Source organism: Anabrus simplex, chromosome 1, assembly GCF_040414725.1.
Source record: "Anabrus simplex isolate iqAnaSimp1 chromosome 1, ASM4041472v1, whole genome shotgun sequence".
Classification (NCBI taxonomy): Eukaryota; Metazoa; Arthropoda; class Insecta; order Orthoptera; family Tettigoniidae; genus Anabrus; species Anabrus simplex.
This window is the reverse complement of record NC_090265.1, coordinates 781448180-781469510: the sequence shown is the minus strand read 5'-3', so window position 1 is coordinate 781469510 and position 21331 is coordinate 781448180. Positions and strand designations below refer to the sequence as shown.

Sequence of the window (21331 nt, the reverse complement as noted above, 5' to 3'; positions counted from 1 at the left end):
GAATCATGACAAATGGTTTGGCTACATTATGAAAAAGAGATCAGTAAGAACGTCCATAGCCTACTTTGAAAGAAAGAATAGCCGAGAGCAGCTGTCAAAGAAATCATGGGGTTTTATGCTCCAAGAAGTTGTCTGGGACTGTGTCTTGTAAAAGCTAAATGTGAGGCTCCCTTACAACACTTCAACATCCACAACCATCTACTTTGCGTCGAATGATATCCACCTCCATTGTCAAACTTATGGAGTGAGAGGAAATCTGTATTTGGCATTTTAAATATCAACGAAGCTGATAACACCTGGACTGGCAGGTGATTAAGAAAAGTCTTAATGGAGAGAGCCTTTCATACATGAGCTTCCCACTCCTAGAGGGGAAGGGGTGTGTGAGTATATGCTGACCTATCCAAAGCCAACATTTTTTGAAAAAAAAAAAGCAGTGGACTGTCATGTTCGGAGTTGACAAGCACTTTCAAATGTCGTCCAACATCCTGGCAGTTCCAGCAGTCCCTGGAAGTTGCACAAATACAAGCCGCTGCTGTCAATGTGGTGAGATGCAAACTTTAGGACACTTGTTTGTTATCTGTCCCAAGGGAGCACTGCAAAGGAATAATTACCATCACAGTATTAGATCAGCTCTAGCTTCAGCATTAGGAGTGTCAAGTTTACGAAGAAGTTCAATGTGTGTCTTCTACGGGGTTGAATAAAAAAGCTGATATCATTGCCATTTATCTGAACAAGCACACTGCTTTAAGTGTTGGATTCAAATATATGTAATGAGAGAGATATTGAGTAGGCGATTAAGAATGATACAGAAAAGCAAGATATTTATGAACCATGCCTCCCATATTTAAGCCAATATTACAACATCCAACTTGAGCATTGGTCAGTGAAAGGACTTATCTGGTAGCATGGGAGGTACTTCAAAATACACATGGAATATCTTGAAAGGGTTAGGTATCCCCAGAAATACACCCAACAATATCACAATAGTCATTATCAAAGACTCGTTAAGCATTCTGCACTGAGTGAACAAGAAAGACATTGTAATTTGCTTTTGGGTAAAATTTTTTTTTGCTAGTTGTTTTACGTCGCACCGACACAGATAGGTCTTATGGCGACGATGGGACAGGGAAGGGCTAGGAGTGGGAAGGAAGCGGCCGTGGCCTTAATTAAGGTACAGCCCCAGCATTTGCCTGGTGTGAAAATGGGAAACCATGGAAAACCATTTTCAGGGCTGCCGACAGTGGGGTTCGAACCTACTATCTCCCGAATACTGGACACTGGCCGCACTTAAGCGACTGCAGCTATCGAGCTCGGTGGGTAAAATTTAGTTAGGCCTGAAGTAACATAAAGGGGGCAAGCTAAAAGATTTAACTGTATCCCATATAAATTATTTAAAGAAGTTTATAAAGGAGGTTTCTTTATTCCCTCACACAGCCTGTTGGAATGGGGATTCGATGATTATTATTATTATTATTATTATTATTTCTCTGCCACCTCTCATTTCCACAACACTGCTCTTCTTTATCACACTGGTCTCATTAACACATTACATACTGCAAGGTTTAAACTAAGGTCAGAATGAGAAACGAAGATGTGAGAAAGGAAGTCAAAATGGAAAACCTGAATGAGAGAACTGATCAGAGTAAACTAAGATAGAATGGAGGAGGAAAGAATACCAAAACAGATGATGGAGATGAAGTTCGAGGGAAGGAACGAGAGGGGGACCTAGAACAAGGTGGATTGATTCAATAAAGACGAGTGCAAGAAGAAGAAACCTGGACTGGGACAAAATGATGGAAGAGCAATGGTGGAAGGAGAGAGGAAGGTTGAGAAGAGCTATAAATGCCATCACCTGGTAGCAGCTGGATGGTCAGTAGATGCAGAGTGCGTCCCACCCCATAAGTGGCCACGGCTGGTCCATGGTCCAACAGCTCTGCACTCTGACCGGCCAACCGAGCAGAGGAGGGCTGGCCACGGCTCTACCATTGCTCTGAAGTTCTGCATTCGGGAGATGGGACAGGGCTAGACCCCACAGCTGGCCCCAACCGTCTGCTGTCCTGAGAATGCTTTTCCGTGGTTTTCTGTTCTCCTGCACTAAGGCAAATGTCAGGACAGTTCCTAGTATAGGCTATGGCCACCAATCCCCTCACCTCCACCGTAACAAGCTATGGCCACCAACCCCCTCACCTCCACCGTAACAAATCTCCCAGCCTGAGAGACGGCGTCACCATCTAAGAGGCCCACCTTCCCCTTCAGGAGAGGAATGAAAACATTTTAGTAGTAGAAAGGAGCTGGGTATGGGGAAAGAAGGATGATGATGATGATGAAGATTATGATAAAATAAGACCAGTACAGATTTAGAGCAATCTAGGGAGGAATGAAAACAATTTAGTAGTAGAAAGGAGCTGGATACGGGGAAAGGATGATGATGATGATGATGATGATAAAATAAGACCAGTACAGATTTAGAGCAATCAAAGATTGCTATTAGAATCTTTTGGCAAGGCATTATGTAAACATCACAATAACAAGCATGTTTAGATTGATGCTCTCACTCTGCAGAATTATAGACACAATGTTCTTTCATGTTTATGCCTTGAGAAATGAGACAAACTTCAGGAAAACTTAATGTTTTGTGAAGACTTTCCTTGACTTTCTCTAAAGTTAACCACGACTGACCATGATCACCACCACCACCACCACCACCACCACCATCGTCCTTTTTTCCCAGCCCTAGCCAAGTTTGAATGTTATTGGCACTTTTCCATCTTTTTTCTTTCCAATCCAAAGTGCTGCTCCTCAGTTGTGTACCAGTGCAGGTTCCTTCTTATGCTGTTCTTCATTGAGTAAAATCACCTTCATCTGGGTCTGCCTCTTGTTCTCTTATCCTTCAGTCTTGGCCTCCATAATTTGCTTCAGTATCCTTCTCTTTTCCATTGTCTTAACATGTGGAAATATTTTTCCGCTTCATTCTCTCGGATAGCTTTCCCATTCAGATTTCCTTTCTGACATCATTTCCTGTGTCATCTTTCCTAATGTACTTCTTAAAAATTTCATCTCGTTGGCCAGGATTTTATTTTGCTCTCTTTTAAAGAGTGTCCAGATCTCTGCTGCACATTTTGTAATATCTGAAGCCATCTCTTTCCAGTTTCGACTCAGTTAATTTATAACTGTTACGTTCTTCTGCCTGTCAAAACTAATTTTGAACAATACATTTATGAACTAAGTGAAAAAGAAAACATAATTATACTTGAAAAAGAAACAACTTAATTAAAATTTGGTACAACATGTTTCGTTCCTGAAAGATCATCGTCCAATTCTATCACATCACACTCAAATATTTAGAAATGTAGGGAAACCATGCGGAAACTTGTGAACAAATTGAGAGAAACTGGTTCTTTACTCAATAAGACGCGAGGTGTTAAATAAACATCTACATCACAAGGTAAAAGTAAATTAAATCGTAGAAAGATTAGAACACATGCCTGCAAAATCCCTAAGACCAACTGGACAAAGAGGTTTCGAAGAGCTCAACGTGGTGGGCTATGAAAATGTTAAAACTGAAACCATCCCAAGATGCCAGAAATATGTGGATGCAGGAGGAGAACATTTCCAGCATCTCCAGTCATAAGGTACGAGCTTATTCTCTCAATTTTAATTGTTATCTCCTGTTATGCACGTATGAAGCGAGTGAACTGATGTCGTTGCTATGATGTAGAGCGGGGAGTGATGAGTCAATGGGAGGCAGATAAGCTGGGCGCACCTGCTAACCAACTGATGAGAGAAACTCACTGTACATCTCATTTACTTCTTTCTTCCAGATAAAGTTTCTCCCTCTTTGGTAAAATGCATTTCCCATCTGTATTCCCGGGATCAGATTTCTTCCCATGTACTTCATTCTTTCCACAATATTTTGTTCCCCTATTTTTACTGTACGTTTCCATTCTCTTTCGTCTCTAGTCAACACCTATGTAACTTATGGCGATTGTCTTGCTTTTCTCCACACTTATTTCATTTCATATTTACCAATATACTCCCTCAAGGATGTTCAGTTGACCTTTTACTTCCTCTCCATTTGATCCCTTCACATCAGTATTATCTGCAATCATCACCTTCAGCTCCATGTCCCCATACTTTTCGTGTATCATTCAAAATTTCATCCATGAACAACAATGGTGACAGCACACTTCCCAGTCTAGTTACATTTACCTGCTAAGTGGGCTTAGAAGGCCAGTACTTTACTGTCTAAGCTACTAAGCCTGGCAGCCTAAGAAGAAGAAGAAGAAGAAGAAGAAGAAGAAGAAGAAGAAGAAGAAGAAGAAGAAGAAGAAGAAGAAGAAGAAGAAGAAGAAGAAGAAGAAGAAGAAGAAGGATAAACAAAGAAGGGAAGAACTTGCTACTGAGTGAACTTCAGACTTCCATACAAAAATGAAAGTATGAACAACTACTCCATAGTTAATAGCACATAGCGACCCCATCTACAGTATTTCATAAATATAGCAGTTATTTTTTATTACTAACATTTTTGGGCTTTTCCCCAATTATTTGTTGCTTGAATAGGCCTAAAGAATAAATTTTACAAAAGATAGATGTTCAACTATTGAAAATACCAAAACGTGGTTTACAGCACAATTCGTTTTATATTTTGCAATTCTTGAAATTTTTCCTTTTTTCTTTTTTATAACTATTTGTCAGTTGGCTTTGTCAATTGTTATTAAATTAATGGATAAACAAATAAAGTTAATGTTTGTTCTGCATTTTATGAGGACACTGGCCACTAAAAACTGCTGTCTCTCCCCCCCCCCCTGAGTTTATGACGGTCTGTAAATTTCAGGCATCCTGTTCACAAGTTGTTGGATGGCCTCCAGCTAGGATGCATGACCATTCCGTCAGCAATGATGTTCTCAATTGTACCAAGGTGATGTTAATCATGTTGTCTGACATTCTTTTCAAACGTATGCCAGAGATGTTCAATAGTGTTTATGTCAGAACTATGTGCTGTCCAGTTCCAGGTTTGAATTCCAACTTCCACAGCAAGTGGTAGAGGGGCAGGCATTATCACGCATCAACATAAAATTCTGGCAAAATGAAAAGTGCACTGCATAGCAACATAGTACATTTCCCAGCTGGCAATTCTCTCCTTTAAAACCATAAGTCCGTTTGGCCTCAGCATTTAAAAAAAATAAAACAAACAAACAATGCAATTTAATCGGCAATGACAATATTGTTTGGTGCATACAAATTGATTATAGGCTATAAGCCACGCTTTTTCGCCAACTATCAGCATTGCCAGTGTTCGCGCATTCTACCTCTCCGCATGCTGCCTGCAACGTGATATTGTGGCATTCCTTAAAACGCTGAATATAAAATGATTACAATTCCGCTCGAACACAGCAGATAGGAAGCACACTGTCGACATGCCAAAGTAGGTGAAAGTACACGAAGCTACCCCTTCACGTTCCGGAAGACGCGTTCTTTCATGACGCGGAGAAATTTTGCATCTAAATTACTCGGTAAAATACTATTTCTTTCAAAATTTAAAGGCAGTTTTGATTGAAAATTCTGAATTTCAGTAACGGGACCGACATTGTTCTTCGAATTGAGAATTATCTGTATTTCGAATTAAACGACTTAAATAACATACAAAACCGTACCTCATGTTTCCGGGAACGAGAGCTGCTTCGAATTAGGCAAGATTTTGAATTAACTGATTTCGAATTATCGAGGTTCTACTGTATTTCTTGCCTGGATTGCTGTGGTATGGCAATCTGCATAAAGTTGGTATTTGAATCCTAGAATGGCCAGCATGTAGTTCTGATGTAAACCCCACTGAACGTGTAAGGGATACACATGAAAGGAGCGTCAGACAATGTGACACCGCCATCCTGTCACAACCGAGAACATCATCGCTGAAGAAATGGGATCACATCCTGGCGGCTGAGGTCATCCAACAACTCGAGAACAGTATGCCAGAGCATTTACAGGCCATCATAGACGGAGTCGAAACACTCATGTTTAGTGACATTTACTTTGTTTTGTTTGCCCATAAATAGAATAATTAGAAAGAAAAGTTAAAAAACTGAGATACTGGTATTTCAAGAATTGCAAAATGTACGGAAAACAGCGAGTTAATGCAGGTTTTAAAACACGGTTTGATATTTTCTTTAGCTAAACATCTAGCATTGTAAAATTTAAACGAATATTGGAAAACCAATATATTTCAGTGGAATAAATTAAGATTCTATACAAGAAGGATTCCTGGAGAAAGTAGAAAGAGAAATTTCAGGTGTGGAAGCGGTTATTATGGGAGGCGTGAATTCACAGGTTGGAAACGAGAGACAACGAAAGGAAGAAGTCACTGGACCATATGGATATTGGAAAAAGAATCTTGAAGGAGAGGAACTAGTGGACTTCTGTGAAAGGAAAGGACTCACAGTGAGGAATACTATACATGGTTTCAAATGAAAAACAGCAGGAAAATTATGAGATACGGGCGGGGTGACAGAAGAACAAAATCAGTAATTGACTACCTTTTTGGTGGAAAGGACAAATCGCAGGAAGTTGATGGATGTGACAGCTTTACCAGAAGCAGCATTTGATGGGGACCAGAGAGTTGTGGTGGCAAAATTACAGGGAAAAATGGAAAAAATAAAAGAAATAAGAGAAAGTAAAATGAAAGTAAGGAAACTGAAGGATAAAAATGTACAGGAAGATTTTCAGGAGAGATTGAAGCAACAAATTCCAGTTAGTGAAGTGGAAAATGTAGAAGAGGAGTGGACCAATTTTAAAAAGGTATTTGTTAGTGCAGCATCTATAAGAGTGAAAGAAAAGGAGACACCGTGGCGGAATGAGAAAGTGAGGAAAGTGGTGAAAGAAACGAAGACAGCCTGGAGAGAATGGAACCGAGATTAAAAAGAACGCAAAAGGAGTATCTCAACAACAAACGGAGATGTAAGAAGGTGGTAGGAGAAGAAAAGAAGAGGAGTTGGGAAGAATTTACACAAAAAATGGGAGTGGATGTTAAGTGGCAGTACAAGGATGCTGTATGGACTTATAAGAAGTAAGAGGACAGGCAGAGTTAACACTAAGAGGCAGATTTTAATGGCCTAAAAATCTTCGAAATATGCAAATATGAACCAAAAATCTTTAATATATGACCGAAAAAGGAAAAAAATATGACCTCACATTATAATCGATTAAGTTACGCCTATAAATGAACATATGAGTTTTGTTTGTTACATTCAATTTCTTTTAATCACAAAGTTCTTTTTTTTTTTTTTGTTAGTTGTTTTACGTTGCTTCAACACAGATAGGTCTTACAGCGATGATGGGACAGGAAAGGACTAGGAGTGGGAAGGAAGCGGCCGTGGCCTTAATTAAGGTACAGCCCCAGCATTTGCCTGGTGTGAAAATGGGAAACCACGGAAAACCATCTTCAGGGCTACCAATAGTGGGATTCGAACCTACTATCTCCCGGATGCAAGCTCACAGCCGAGTGCCTCTACGCGCACGGCCAACTCGCCCGGTAAGTTCTTTTTTATCTTCAGATATGGCAGCACACATATCCTGAACAATCAAGATATAATTAGCAATGGATGATGATCTGATAATTTAACTAGTTCTGAATCAACAAATTTATATAAAAATGACGTAACTATCCATACCTGGTCTTAGTATTCCATTCTGGCAGTGAAATTGCACTGGATGATCATGTGCATTTTCAAATTGTCCAACTCGAACCCTCTTCGATAGTCAGACAATGTTTTTGTACCTTGTGAAACTCCGCTCGACGTCATTTGAACAAGGTTATGTCCTCCGGAGTAAAGTGCTGCTGAAAATCCCCAAATGTTGTACGGTGTCCCAAAGAATGCTAATTATCTTAGAAAGCATAGAATAACCTTCATATGAGAACAGCACTCTTTGCAGTTTTTCAGAAATTTGTTCAGCCTCTTCAACCTTCCCTTTCTTTAAATCACACTCGATGTTCTTCACAATATGTAACGTGTCACTTAGTGGAAGCCCCACAGTTTCAAGATGAGCGATTGTTTTTAGTATCACACTAAAATTCTATGATATGAATGCCAAATTTCAGACCAAGCTGGCAGAAGTAAACAAATTTTGCACAATCCTGATAGATGATGAATTGCAAGGATCAAATTCCAGAACAGCCGTCTTGAAGGAATCATAATTGCTGCAGTAATATTGAACAGAGTTGAGCCACGTTCTCCAACGAGTATGGACAGGCTGATGTAGAAAAGGCAGAGTAGGAGCAGTTTCTTTCAACTTTTGAACTTGAAGTGGAGCCTTCAGAAATATTTTCTTGCCATTTGCAACTAACTTATCTACTTCAGGTTAGTTGATTCGAACCTCTTCGGCTACTCTATGCAAAGCATAGGCAAGGCATGTTACGTGGACCATTTTAGGATAAAGTAGATTTAGTCCTTTGGTTGCCTTCTTCATGTACGGGGTGGCATCAGTTACAAGTAGTAGTATGTTGTTTCTTTTTACCCCATCTAGCCAGAGTAACTTCATAGCATCATCAAACAGCACTGCAATGGAGGAATTATTTACTTTCTCTAAAACCGCACGTCAGGAGAAGCACATTACCGGGCTTGTCATCTTTCAGAATGCCAATAATTACGTTAGCTATGTACCTCCCATTTATGTCAGTTGGTTTGTCCAATGAAACCCATATCTTGTGGTTGAGACTTCAGATCTTATCTTTTTTTAAACTCTTCATAGAGACTCAAGACATAAAATGTTCTCAAAGTTGATTCATTGGGAATAGGTTGGCTGATATACTTCTCTAAGAAGGGCCTGAAGCTTGTACTGTTCAGTTTTTCCAAGGGAATATCTGAAGTAACCATCACCCTGCAGAGATTCTTATAGAATTCCGATCTTTAGTCTGACAGAACAATAGCTGCACGAGACCCTTTCAAAAAGCAAATGCTGCTATTCTCTGCTGCGAAAAATTTTATTAATCACTTCTAATGTTTAGTTGTAGCGCACTGTTACTGCACATTAAAATGTTTCTGAGCCCATACCTTCACTTCACACAGTTTACAATATAAAATAACACCATCATTACTAAAATTCTGCTCTCCAAATTCCTTACCAAACTGCCTTAATTCACACTCTACGAACACTTCGGTTTAGTCATGTTGAAACTACAATGAAATAGTGTTCTGAAAACAAGCCAGACAGTCCTCTATTTTCTAGGAAACGGAAATAACAGTTCATTAGCTACATATGCACCCCAGGATGCCTTTCCCTGAGTATTGTCCATCACTTTGTGCTCTTCATTAGGAAATTCCAAGAAAACCCCTTGTTCATAATTCCAGTTATGTGCTACCTGCCCATTCCTGCACACAGAGTAATATTCAGTCCACAAATAGATTCCGTAACTATTATAACAAGATTTCCTCGCTGAATAACTTGCCACAAAAATTCGCTCAATATGAAAATCCTTAGAATATTACTTTATTGCACGCTAAGCAATCATATAACCAATATCTTAAATTTGTCCAAAATATGACTTTTCAAGCAAAAATATGACATTATAATCCACCCCTTAGTTATCACAAAGCTAGTGAAAAAGAAAGATGGGGAATTGTTAACACACTCAGAGATAAAGAGAAGATGGAAGGCATATTTTGATAAGTTATTGAATATGAACAACTGTACAGGGGAGACAAAAGCAATACAGTGTGAGGACTCGACAACAGAGGATGATATAACAATGCTGGAGGTGGAGTTAGCGGTACAAAAGATGAAGATGGGAAAAGCAACAGGAATGGATGAAATCAGTGTGGAAATGTTAAAGGCTGCTGGACCTGTTGGTATGCAATGGCTGTACCGACTACTAAAGTGTATGTGGAAACACTAATGTGTACCAGAAGATTGGGAAAAAAGGGATAATAATACCAGTGTTTAAGAAAGGGGACAAGATAGTTTGTGGTAACTATAGAGGAATCATACCTACATCACAGGTAGTTAAAATACTGGAAAGGATATTAGAAAGAAGAATGAAAAGAAAGATTGAAGGAGAGTTGCAAGAGGAGAAATATGGCTTCAGGAGTGGAAGATCTACAGTGGACCCAATCATTAGCATGAGAAAGCTGATGGAAAAGAACTGAGAATATGGAAGGGATCTGGTCAAGACTTTCATAGATAAAAGGCATATGATAAGTGTCCCCATAGAGAAGGTTTGGGAAACAATGGTTAAAAAGAGACAAGGAAGAGAAATGTTAGAAATGGTGCAAGCAATGTACAACAACTGTGTTAGCAGGGTACTGACCCCAGTTGGAAAGACAGAATGGTTTAGGAATAAGACTGGACTAAGACAGGGGAGTGTGCTGTTACCTTTCTTGTTTATTAGGATCAGGGACAAAATTGTTAAGGAAACAAAGGAAGCCTATGGAGATAACAAGATAAAGAAACTGCTATTTTTTTTTTGTTTGCTAATTGCTTTACGTTGCACAACACAGATAGGTCTTATGGCGATGATGGGACAGGAAAGGCCTAGGAATGGGAACGAAGCAGCCGTGGCCGTAATTAAGGTACAGTCCCAGCATTTGCCTGGTGTGAAAATGGGAAACCACGGAAAACCATCTTCAGTGCTGCTGACAGTGGGGTTCGAACTCACTCACACGGAACTCACAGCTGTGCGCTTCTAACCGCACGGCGAACTTGCCCGGTGATACTATCTGCAGATGATGTGGTGATCTGGAGAATGAACAGCAAAGAAGTGCACCAACAACTAGACGTACTGAATGAAAAAAAAACTGAGAAATATGGCATGAAAATCAGTACAGATTAAAGCTAGACTATGGTGATGTCGAGAGGGGAAAGGTAAGGAAAGGGCACTGTGAAAATTGGAAGTCAGAGTCTGGAAATTGTGGACAGCTTTAAATACCTAGGAAGTGAAGTAATGCAAACTGCTAGGATATTAGCAGGAGAGTACAGCAGGCCAATGCATTCTACCAAAGTGTAAGAAAATTTGTTTGGAGCAAAGAGGTACCAAGGAAAAGTAAAGAGAGAATGTATTGTACTATGTACTATTGTACTATGGGCACTATGTACCCATACAGACTTATGCAGCTGAGACTTGGACTTTTGACTAGCAGGCAGGAGAGTAGAATTCAAGCCAGTGAGATGAAATTCCTAAGAAGTATGGAAGAAAAGACAAGGAAAGATAGAGTAAGAAATGAAAGATGTTAGGAAGGAAGTTGAGATAGAAAAGTAAATGAGAGAATTGAAAAGAATAAACTAAGGTAGTTTGGACATGTAAAGAGGATGGAGGAGAATAGAATTTGAAGAGAGATGCTGGAGGCAAAGTGTGAGGGCAAAAGAGCAAGGTGAATTGAACCAGTGAAGAGCAGCATACGAAGACAAAATTTAGACTGGGACAGGATCATGGAAGAGAAATGGTGGAAGGAAAGAGGAAGATGGAGAAATGCCATAAATACCCGACAGGAGCTGGATAAGGAGAAATGATAATGATGATAAAGAAATTAAAGTGTTCCACTTTTTTTTGCCAGTCAGTGTAGCATTTCTCCTAAGTAAACATGTAGATGCAGTTTCAGTCATAGAATATGACAATGAGAGGATAATGAAGTTATGATATAAAAGAAATAAGAATATCTTGACCATTGTTCAGGTGTATGTACCACAGTCTGGTTGCACTCAAGAGGAGAAAGATGCCTTCCTTGAGGACCTGGAGGAACATGTATAAGAGGACACCGTAATAGTGATGGGAGATCTTAATGCCCAGGTTTGTGATGATAGACAGGGATGTGAAAATGTGATTGGCGCCAATGGGTTTGGAAACAGGAATGCATAAAAAGAACACCTCTTTGATTTCTGCCTGAGAAATAACCTCCTTATTAAAAATACTTCAGGAAACAACTGTATCATAAAATCACAAGATACAGCTGGGACAGTGACCATCGGCTAATAACTGCCACTCTGAGAAACATTCCGATGGGAAGGGCAAAACCAAAGCGTACACCAAAGATCTAGAATATCCTGACAGAAAGGAAGCATACCTGCAGAAAATCAAAAACAATCTACCACATGATGAATTAAGACCAGGCCAAGAAGAGTGGAACAGGTTAAAAAAAATAATTGTGGGCACCGCAGTCAATATACAGTAGAATCTCGATTATACGTTTCCGGAAACTACATTTCCTCGTACTATTAGTTCAAATTACAAGCATCCTAATTAAATCACGTTGTAAAACTCCTGCATTATCCGTTCCTTGAAGAAACTATTTCCCGGATCAACCGTCCAGAAATTTTGGTCCCATCGAAGCTAAATCCTCGATCCTTCGTTTTTCAAGAAACTGTATCTTACAAAAGGATGGTTACGGCATACTTACGGATCTTAGTGTTGACGTCCCGTTATTACGGTAATTTGAGGAAGTATCTTACTGTACTGGAAAAGCGATCGGCGGTGAACTTGCATAAGGGATCATCTTAGCATCTCATCCGGATAGTATTGTTTAGAGAATCCTCGGAAATCATAAAGCAGAGAGTGCCCACAACAACTGGAAGGAGACAGAACGCATTTCAACAGCTCTATTTGAACTATAATCTATTAGCTTCATAGTCCGTATTGATAGTTCAAGCACACAGGAATGAAGGATGAGTTCTCCACCTAATCAATACTTTATTTTACATAGTGTCAATATTATTTACATAAAAGGACAGTACCAGTTTCGACCTGTAAATAGGTCATCTTCAGCTGTTCAGAATGTTTATTTTAATGGCATTCTTGTTTAATTTTAATTTTAGTAGTATTTATTCTGTACAGTCGCTATTAAGCAGGTTTTTCAACGTTGAAGATGACCTATTTACAAGTCGAAACCGATAACGTTCTTTTATGTAAATAATATTGACAATATGTAAAATAAAGTATTGATTGGTGGAGAATTCATCCTTCATACTTGTGCGCTCTATTTGAAGATGGAACGAGTTTCGTCAAATGTTCATACTTGCAAAAAGTCTACATTATGTCCAGGGTTAGATGTTTATTTTTTTACTTTTTTCGAGTGTATCGCCGTACAGGTTTACGGCATTTCCCTCAGGGCACTATACAGTCACTGGGCTTTCAGGCAGAAATCAAAACTGCTCCTTAAGTTATACAAATTTAGTATTTTAATATTATTGTATATAATTATGCTATCGAGACCAGAACAGATGTTGCACCTTACATACATAAAGCCATGGGATGTTTTGGGATTGCCTATTACTGTTTTGGTCCTAATATAAGACTGGGAATTTCACGCTTTTGTGTTAAAATGTTATAAAAAGTGCAGTTGTTTTATTTGCGAACATTACATTTAAAAACTTTGTATCATTTCGCACCCGTACCGACTTGTACAGCGAGCTTGCTTTCCAGCTGAGCTCAAGGTCGCGAATAATCGTAATTTCGGAAGTGTTAATATGTTTTCTCTTTCTAATTTGATTGTGATTAGTGATGGGCAGAATTGAATATAATGCATTCGAGAACTTGAGCACTAATACTTAAATTCAAAACCATATTCTCGAGTTCAACATAACCTTTAAAAGTCAATGTAGGCCTAACTTATGTGGTACAAGATTTCCATAAACTGACTAGGAACAGTATACCAGTGACCAAATTACAATGGAAGATAAAAAATATAAAAAAAGAAAAAGGATTTCGCCATCATGTTGGACTCTTTTGTTTCTAATGTGCTCTTCTCTAATCTAATAAAAAAAAAAAAAAAAAAAAAAGTGAAAGTGAGCCTCCCCTCACCTGGTCAGAGGTTGAAAACACTTTAAAGGCAAATCACCTGGCATACTCAGGAGATGGCATGAATTAGCTGTAAAGTACAAGGGAATTTTCAAGCCCTAAAGCAGGTACCATGACTTCAACTGTCATGTGCATTTGGGCACTTAGAGATGGAAAGGGGTAAGGAAGAGAGATCAGACCCTCTGAGATTCATTATAAAGGGGGTTCAACTGTTTATATAACATAAATATATGCTCTAACAGTTACCTGGCATTGGAATTCATCAGTAGATATCTGTATGCCCTTGCTCCAGTCCTGTTTCACTTTTGTGCTGTCTTCTGTGAGCATCAGGAATGTTTCAAACACAGGCATGAAAGGTGAGCAGCCCTTCATAAGAGAGTCCAGTACAGCCATGCTGTTAGCTGCTTGGCCCTCTAAACACTTCAGCACATCCTCGATGACACCCAGTGGAACAGAGTTAGGATCTTGTAGACCAGGGCTACAAAACACACCAAGAAAATACGTAAGTCCTCTTAAAACAAAAATTTGGCTTTAATTAACATTCAGAAAACTCAATTTATGGCAATCAACAAGCAGAATATCACCAACGCTGTTATCACATTGGGCGGAGAAGAATGACACAATTCAAGTACCAAGGATGCTGGTTGCCACAGGAATGGGATCTTGGTGTAGAAATAAAAACCAGAATCAGCATTGAAAGGAGTATGTTCCTGACGTTAAAAAAAATCTTTAGTGCAACTGTCACCTCTGATTTCAAATTCGTTCGCCCATAACAAAATGTCGAGTGTTACCTGTGCTGCTTTATAGTGTTGCAGAATGGCCACTAAAGGATTCGTCAATGAATCGACGGCAGACCTTTCAAATATGGAAGTACCATAGAACATCCATGCGCAGACCATGCCACCAATGTGGAGTACTCTGCTCAGTTGGAAAACTGTGATGATGATGATGATATTTGTTGTTTTAAGGGGCCTAACATCAAAGGTCATCGACCCCAGAAAATTGTGTAACCCTTGCACAATGCAGGAAAGCAGCCTATTTTGGTCACATCTTTTGAAATGATAAACACATTCTGATACAACTGATCATAAAGGGGACGTCAGAAGGGTAACGGGAGTGTGGGCAGAGAAGATTATCCAGCAAGCAGAACAGAACCTCTCGACAGTGATTTGACATCCATGATACGACAACTCTAATACATTTTTATAAGCTATAAATTTCATTTTTGTTCTGTATTGAAGTGCAATTGTAAGAAATAAATTGACAACAGGGTCCACCTTTTCAATACAATATATCAAGTAAATAATATTATATCTGTCTTGGGACTAGTTTCAGCCACTTAGTGGCCATCTTCAGGCAAAAAAAAATTGAACAGATTATGTGATAACTAAAACATATGTATACCAGACAAAGACAATGTTGCAGGAATAATTATAACATTAAAATATATATAATAACAAAAATTATGATTATGATCTTCTTGTCATAATAAGATGTCTTTGACTTAGACATTAGATATACTGTACATTTCACAATAGAGGCGAGTCTCAAATAATTTTTCTCCAATTTAATTTCTTTTCTGTATGTTTATTCTTTCTTAATTCTGGATATCATTTCCAAATTTACTTCTTTGCCTGAGGTCTTAAGTCAACTTAAAGACATCATATTATGACAAGAAGATCATAACCATAATTTTTATTATATATATTTTAATGCTATAATTATGCCTGAAACATTGTTTTTGTCTGGTATACATATGTTTTAGTTATCACATAATTGATTTAATTTTTATTTGGCTGAAGGTGGCCACTAAGTGGCTGAAACTAGTCCCAAGACTGATGTAATATTATTTACTTGATATATTGTATTGAAAAGGTGGATCCTTTTGTCAATTTATTTCTTATAACTCTAATACAGGAAATGCAAAACAGGAGAACTTTCTTTATGATGCTTGCCAACCTTCTGCATAGAGACAGCACCAGAAGAAGCCTAAAGCACCCATCAGTTGCTACATGAGGATTTACGTCATACCTTAAAAGTGTATTTGTTTATACACTGATTCTGAATTCTAGTTCTCTCTCTAGCTGAGTTTATGACCTTTAGTCACAAGCTGATATTATTTTCACGGATACTACACGTTTACAGATTCCATAATTGTGATCTCATTAAGCGCCTATGCTCTACCTGTGAGGGATTCTCTCACTTCACAACCAACAATGCTTGGGTTTTTCTAAGTCACTGCACTAATTGCGAGGGATTCTCTCATCAAGTGGCCAACCATGCTTGGGTTTTTCAACCAATTTCTAGGTTATATTACCCTTAACTCTTGTTGTTAAGGTGCAAATAATATCAGTCCACTCCACAATTAGTGCACTATACATTCATAAAATTAGTAGCCATGTAAAACAAGTGGCCATCAGCGAGCTGGACAGAGAACAGCGGTGCGGAGAGAGAGTGGGGAAAGATGGAATGATGCCAATGTAGTTACAATGGCAACTACATTACATCTGTTGACAGATATTATCCTTAACTTTACCCAAAGTGCATGTAACTTTTATCTTTTAATGTTCCCCAGGGATAACAGAGGAGGTTACATTGGAGAAACATGCGAGCCATATGTTGTTTCTGATAACCCTGCTGTTAAACATTTCATGACCTGCCTGCAAGGAATCACTGATTGTGTAAGTTATCTCAGAGACCTGCTGAAAAAAGTGTAAAATTATGTTTCCCCTAAACTAAGCAAAAAATTTCTGCAAATACCTTTGATTATTGCCTGTTTCCATTAAAAAATAAGGCTTATTCTGTTTGCATTAACCATATACCACACTCCTATTTTTACAGCAATTCAGTGAAGGTAATTTCCAAATTAACATATCCATGTAAAATGAGTTGAGTCTCAACTGGAAACAGAACAAAATAAAGATCAATTTTGCAGAAAAAGGTAATTCAAAAACCATTCAGAAATCTAATCCTACAGCCAGGATCACCTGGTTTAAGCTTGTGTATCACAGAAACCTTGTACCCCTTTGCACAGAAATTCCTCTTTGGTGAGAAAGATTTGTTTGTGCACTGTGTCCTATGTAAAATTTTAAGCATCACATGGAAATCTACAGTAAGTTGGCCTTATAACTTTGCAACTATAAAGTATATCCAAATGGTTAATATGTGGTTAAAAATGTAAAGGATGAAAATATTCTCTGAAATTAGTATAGCTCCCAACTCTGTGATGCTAGTGCATTGTAAGTGGTATTGTTACATATGTCTTGTAGAACTCAATTACACTTCGTACCACTGGTCACCCACAACCTCATGACCAGGTGAGTTGAAAAGATGAGAAGTGTGCTAAACTTGCAATATGGTATGGGACTCTGACTAAGAATACTTGATCAATCAATCAATATTCTAAAGGCTAATGCCTTGTCGATGCAACCCACTCTCTTCTTTCATTGGCTGTTTATTTCAGTTCCATGTAATTGTTACAACCTAACCTCTTCTTGACATCGTTCCAAAAACTTCATCCTAGGTCTTCCTCTCCCTTTCTTTCCCATCACTTTTCCTTCAAGTATGTTAGTGATGAAAGTATTGTGTCTGATGACATGTCCAATAAATTTTATTTTCCTGTTTTCCATTTCCTTTAAGAATCTTCTCTCTTCTTTAACTTCCCTTAAGACTTCCAGGTTGGTTTTTCTTTCCGTCCAGCTCGTTCTGGTCATTTTCCGCCATATCCACATTTCAGCAGCTTCGAGTTGATTCCTTTCTAATTTACCCAGAGTCCAACTCTCACTTCCATACTGAAGTGTACTCCATACAAATGATTTTGCAAAGGATTTTCTGACATCTATATTCATGTGTGTGCTGGTTAAAATGTTTTTCTTAGTCATAATGCCTGTTTTGCCAATGCTAATCTTCTCTTTACTTCCAGGAAGTATCTATTATCCTCTGTTATCATACTACAAAGATAACAGAATTGTTTCACCTGCTCAATTCTGACATCGCCATCTATTTTTATATTGGTTTTAATTTCCTCCATATTTTTCCTTACTACCATTACTTTCATTTTCCGTTTGTTTACTTTTAATTTCCATAGTTTAAGAGTGCCTGAGAGGACTTTCAGCATTCTATTCATTTCTTTTTCTGAGTCTGCAATTAATACAATGTCATCTGCAAATCTGATACAATGTATCCTTTCACCATTGACTTTTATTCCCTTTGTATTCTCCTTCATGATCCGAATAGCTTCCTCAGTGAACATATTAAATAAATACGGTGATAGGAGACAACCTTGTCTAACTCCTTTCCTAATCCTGGCCTTTTCTTCTGCCTGATTGATGATTATTTTTGTGCTTTGATTCAGATACAGTTGATTAATCATTCTTCTATCCTTCCAGTTCAGTCCTATTTTCCTCATAGTTTTAAACAGTAGTTAACAGTTCACATTGTCAAAAGCTTTTTCTAAGTCAATGAAGGTAAGATAAGTCTTTCTATTCATTTCCATCCTTCTCTCCAATTACATGCATAAGGCCAGAATTGCTTCTCTTGCTCCTCTGCCTTCTCTAAATCCAAATTGGTCTTCTCCGACATACTTATCTACTTTTCCTTTTATTCTGTTCTTAACAATGTTAATGTTAATCCCATGTTAATTGGAGGCATGTGTTAATATTGATAGTGTTCTATAATTGGTGCAGTCAACTGCCCTTCCTATTTTAGGTATGGTAATGGTTCTGCATTGTGTGAAGTCTTCTGGCACAATTCCTCTTTCGTAACATTCATTTATTACTCTGAATAATTGGTCTTTCAAGTTGATACCTAAATTTTTCAGTAATTCTGCTGGGATGTCATCTACACCGGTTGCTTTTCCTTCTTTCAGACTCTGAGGGGCTTGTTCAAATTCCTCTCTCATGATTGGAGGGCCTTGCATTTCTCTTCCACACTCATTGACATCTTCAATTAGCTTATTGTCATTCTTGAAGTCCTTATCATCGTACAGTTCTTCCATGTATTCTTTCCATCGAGCACATATCTTATCGTCTACCAGTAATATTCCTTCTTTGTTTTTTACTACTGCAGATTTGGTTCTATTTTTGTACTGAAGAGCACTGATTTTCTTATAAACTTGATCCTGTTTTCCCTTCTTGATACTTGATATGAAAACTTAAAAAAATTCAAAGGAAAGCAACATGAGTTGTTGATGATGATGATGATGATGCTTGTTTAAAAGGGCCCAACAGCTAGGTATCGGCCCCTAGCATGATTTGTTCTGGGTGATTTCCGACAAAGGAGTAATGTTACGAAAATGTTGCAAACTTTGGGCTGGGAAGACTTGGGAGAAAGGAGACAAGATGTCTGACTGTGTGGTATGTTATTATAGTTTATTATTTTCATATCCACATTGATAAAGTTCACGACTGTAAAATGGGGATAATTCCACCTAATCAATACTGCTTATCAAAAGTATAATGTATTTATGCTTAAAAATACACTATTTGCAGTACCAGTTTTGATCTGTATCGATCATACTCAGCTGCATTAAGAACGTGATGACAGAACATGTACAAATCATTGGACATTACTTAGTTTAAGAATGTGATTAAAAAGCATTATGAACAACATTAATAACAGTTAAAATCAATAAAATTTTAATTGTGTCCATTGGTCGCTTATACAGTAGTGCCTGTTACACTTGTTGTAGTTCTGTCTTCTTCATAGTCAAGATGCACTTTAAATTCCTGGTGTTAAACCGTGTTCAGGAGGGTAGAGGGAAAACCTAAGAAATCAAGCAAGCCCAAGAAGTCCGCAGCAGAACGTGCCTGAGAGTACCGGCAGCACAAGAAAGTTGAGGCATCCATATAGGACATCAGCCCAGATGACAAAATAGTCACTGCAATTTCAAAATCATACCCAATAAATATTGTCGTTACACCTGATTCAATCTATTTCATTTACATCAGAAAGATATATCGTATCTACCCACATAATTTTCTCCCAATGAGCAAGTTTGGGTCACACAGCTATGAGTTCGCATTCAGGAGATGGACGGTTCAAATCCCACCGTCGGTAGTCCTGAAGATGGTTTCCCCATTTTCACAACAAGCAAACACTGGGACTGTACCTTAATTAAGGTCACAGCCTCTAACCATCTTGATTCTATAACTTTCCCATCCTTGCCTCACCAAAAACCTTTCATGTTATTAAGTGGGAGGATTATGTGACCAACACGGCAGTTCTCGCATGTAAATAGCATTGAGGCAACAATCATAGCTCATCAACTGAGATGGTTAGGCCATGTTCATCGCATGGGTGATACCAGGTTTCCCCGCCAAATTCTTTATGGTGAACTTTGCTCCGGCAGTTGACCTCATGGAGCCCCTCTTAAGCGTATTAAGGACCAGCTGAAACACATCATGAAGACAACTGGTATAGATATACAGACATAGGAACAATGTGCTATGGACCGTTCACTGTGGCGAAAAACTACATCCACCACTGTAAACTTGTTTGAAAGAGAACGCCGCAGACATCAAGAGGCCAAGCGACAAGCAAGAAAACTCCGTCAATTACAACCCCGCCCTCCTGCATCCATTCAGTGCGATTTGTTTTATGCCAGGATTGGTCTGTTTAGTCATCGCAAACACATCCAGAAACCGAGTTGAACTGGTCAATGTATGCAGGAAGAATATATACTCGGATCGAGTTATAGTCGATGAAGAATGCACTAGCAAAAAAGTTCTCCCTTGCATAATTTTCTCACCCTTAGTTTTGAAATGGAAATGTTGGGGAAAATAAAAATGTGCATAATTTTCTCACAATTTTTCATCAATATATTTTTTTTTTTTCTAAATGTGCCGTTGTGAGAACATTAAGGCTAAGGCTACACGAGGGTTTTTGAATGTACCATAACATTAGGCTGTTGAATAAGAGATATGCAGATAGTGGTGTCCAATAAGACGTGGCTAGATGTCATGGAAGTTATCGCACAATATTGAAGTGTAAAGCCATCCTCAAGGACACAATGCAGATGAAGGGATTACAGCCCTCAATCTTCCAGTAAAGGATTAACCTCAAGTGGCAACTTTGGCTACACATCTTTAGTTGAGTAGTGCACAAGCAAGACCATCTCCAATAATGCAGATGGTTGGTACAACCAACCATTACAAGATATCAGAATCATTCTGTATTGACGTAAGTTTATCCTCCTAATGTAGTGTATTAGGAAGATACACTTAATTTTACCTTTGTAACGTGACACCCAAACATTGCATATAATGAACATTTTTAACACCTGTACTGCCATAATACTCAAATCAAATTGACAGGCAACAATGTTCGTCACCAATTATTTGATGAATCAACCACTTTGTTAGTCATTTCTGTTCACAATGTCACCTAACCACCAACCAATAACAAAACACTCACTTTTGATATTATGCTCAATTCTGTCACGACTTCAAAACTCTTAATTTCTTTGAAAATACACGATAGTCTACACCGAGGCCCTACAAGAAAGGCAACTACATTAAAAATACATTGCGTAGCTGGAACAATCCGATATAGACA

The 21331-nt window shown here is 38.4% G+C and overlaps 1 protein-coding gene across 1 annotated transcript in view; it reads right to left on the bottom strand.

Moving 5' to 3' along the window:
- IntS8 (integrator complex subunit 8) overlaps positions 1 to 21331 on the bottom strand; it is a 275398-nt gene that overhangs the window by 189658 nt on the left and 64409 nt on the right. The window contains exon 4 of the mRNA XM_067136226.2: positions 14024 to 14255. Coding sequence (XP_066992327.2) covers positions 14024 to 14255 — 232 coding nt within the window. The remainder of the gene's footprint in view (positions 1 to 14023; positions 14256 to 21331) is intronic.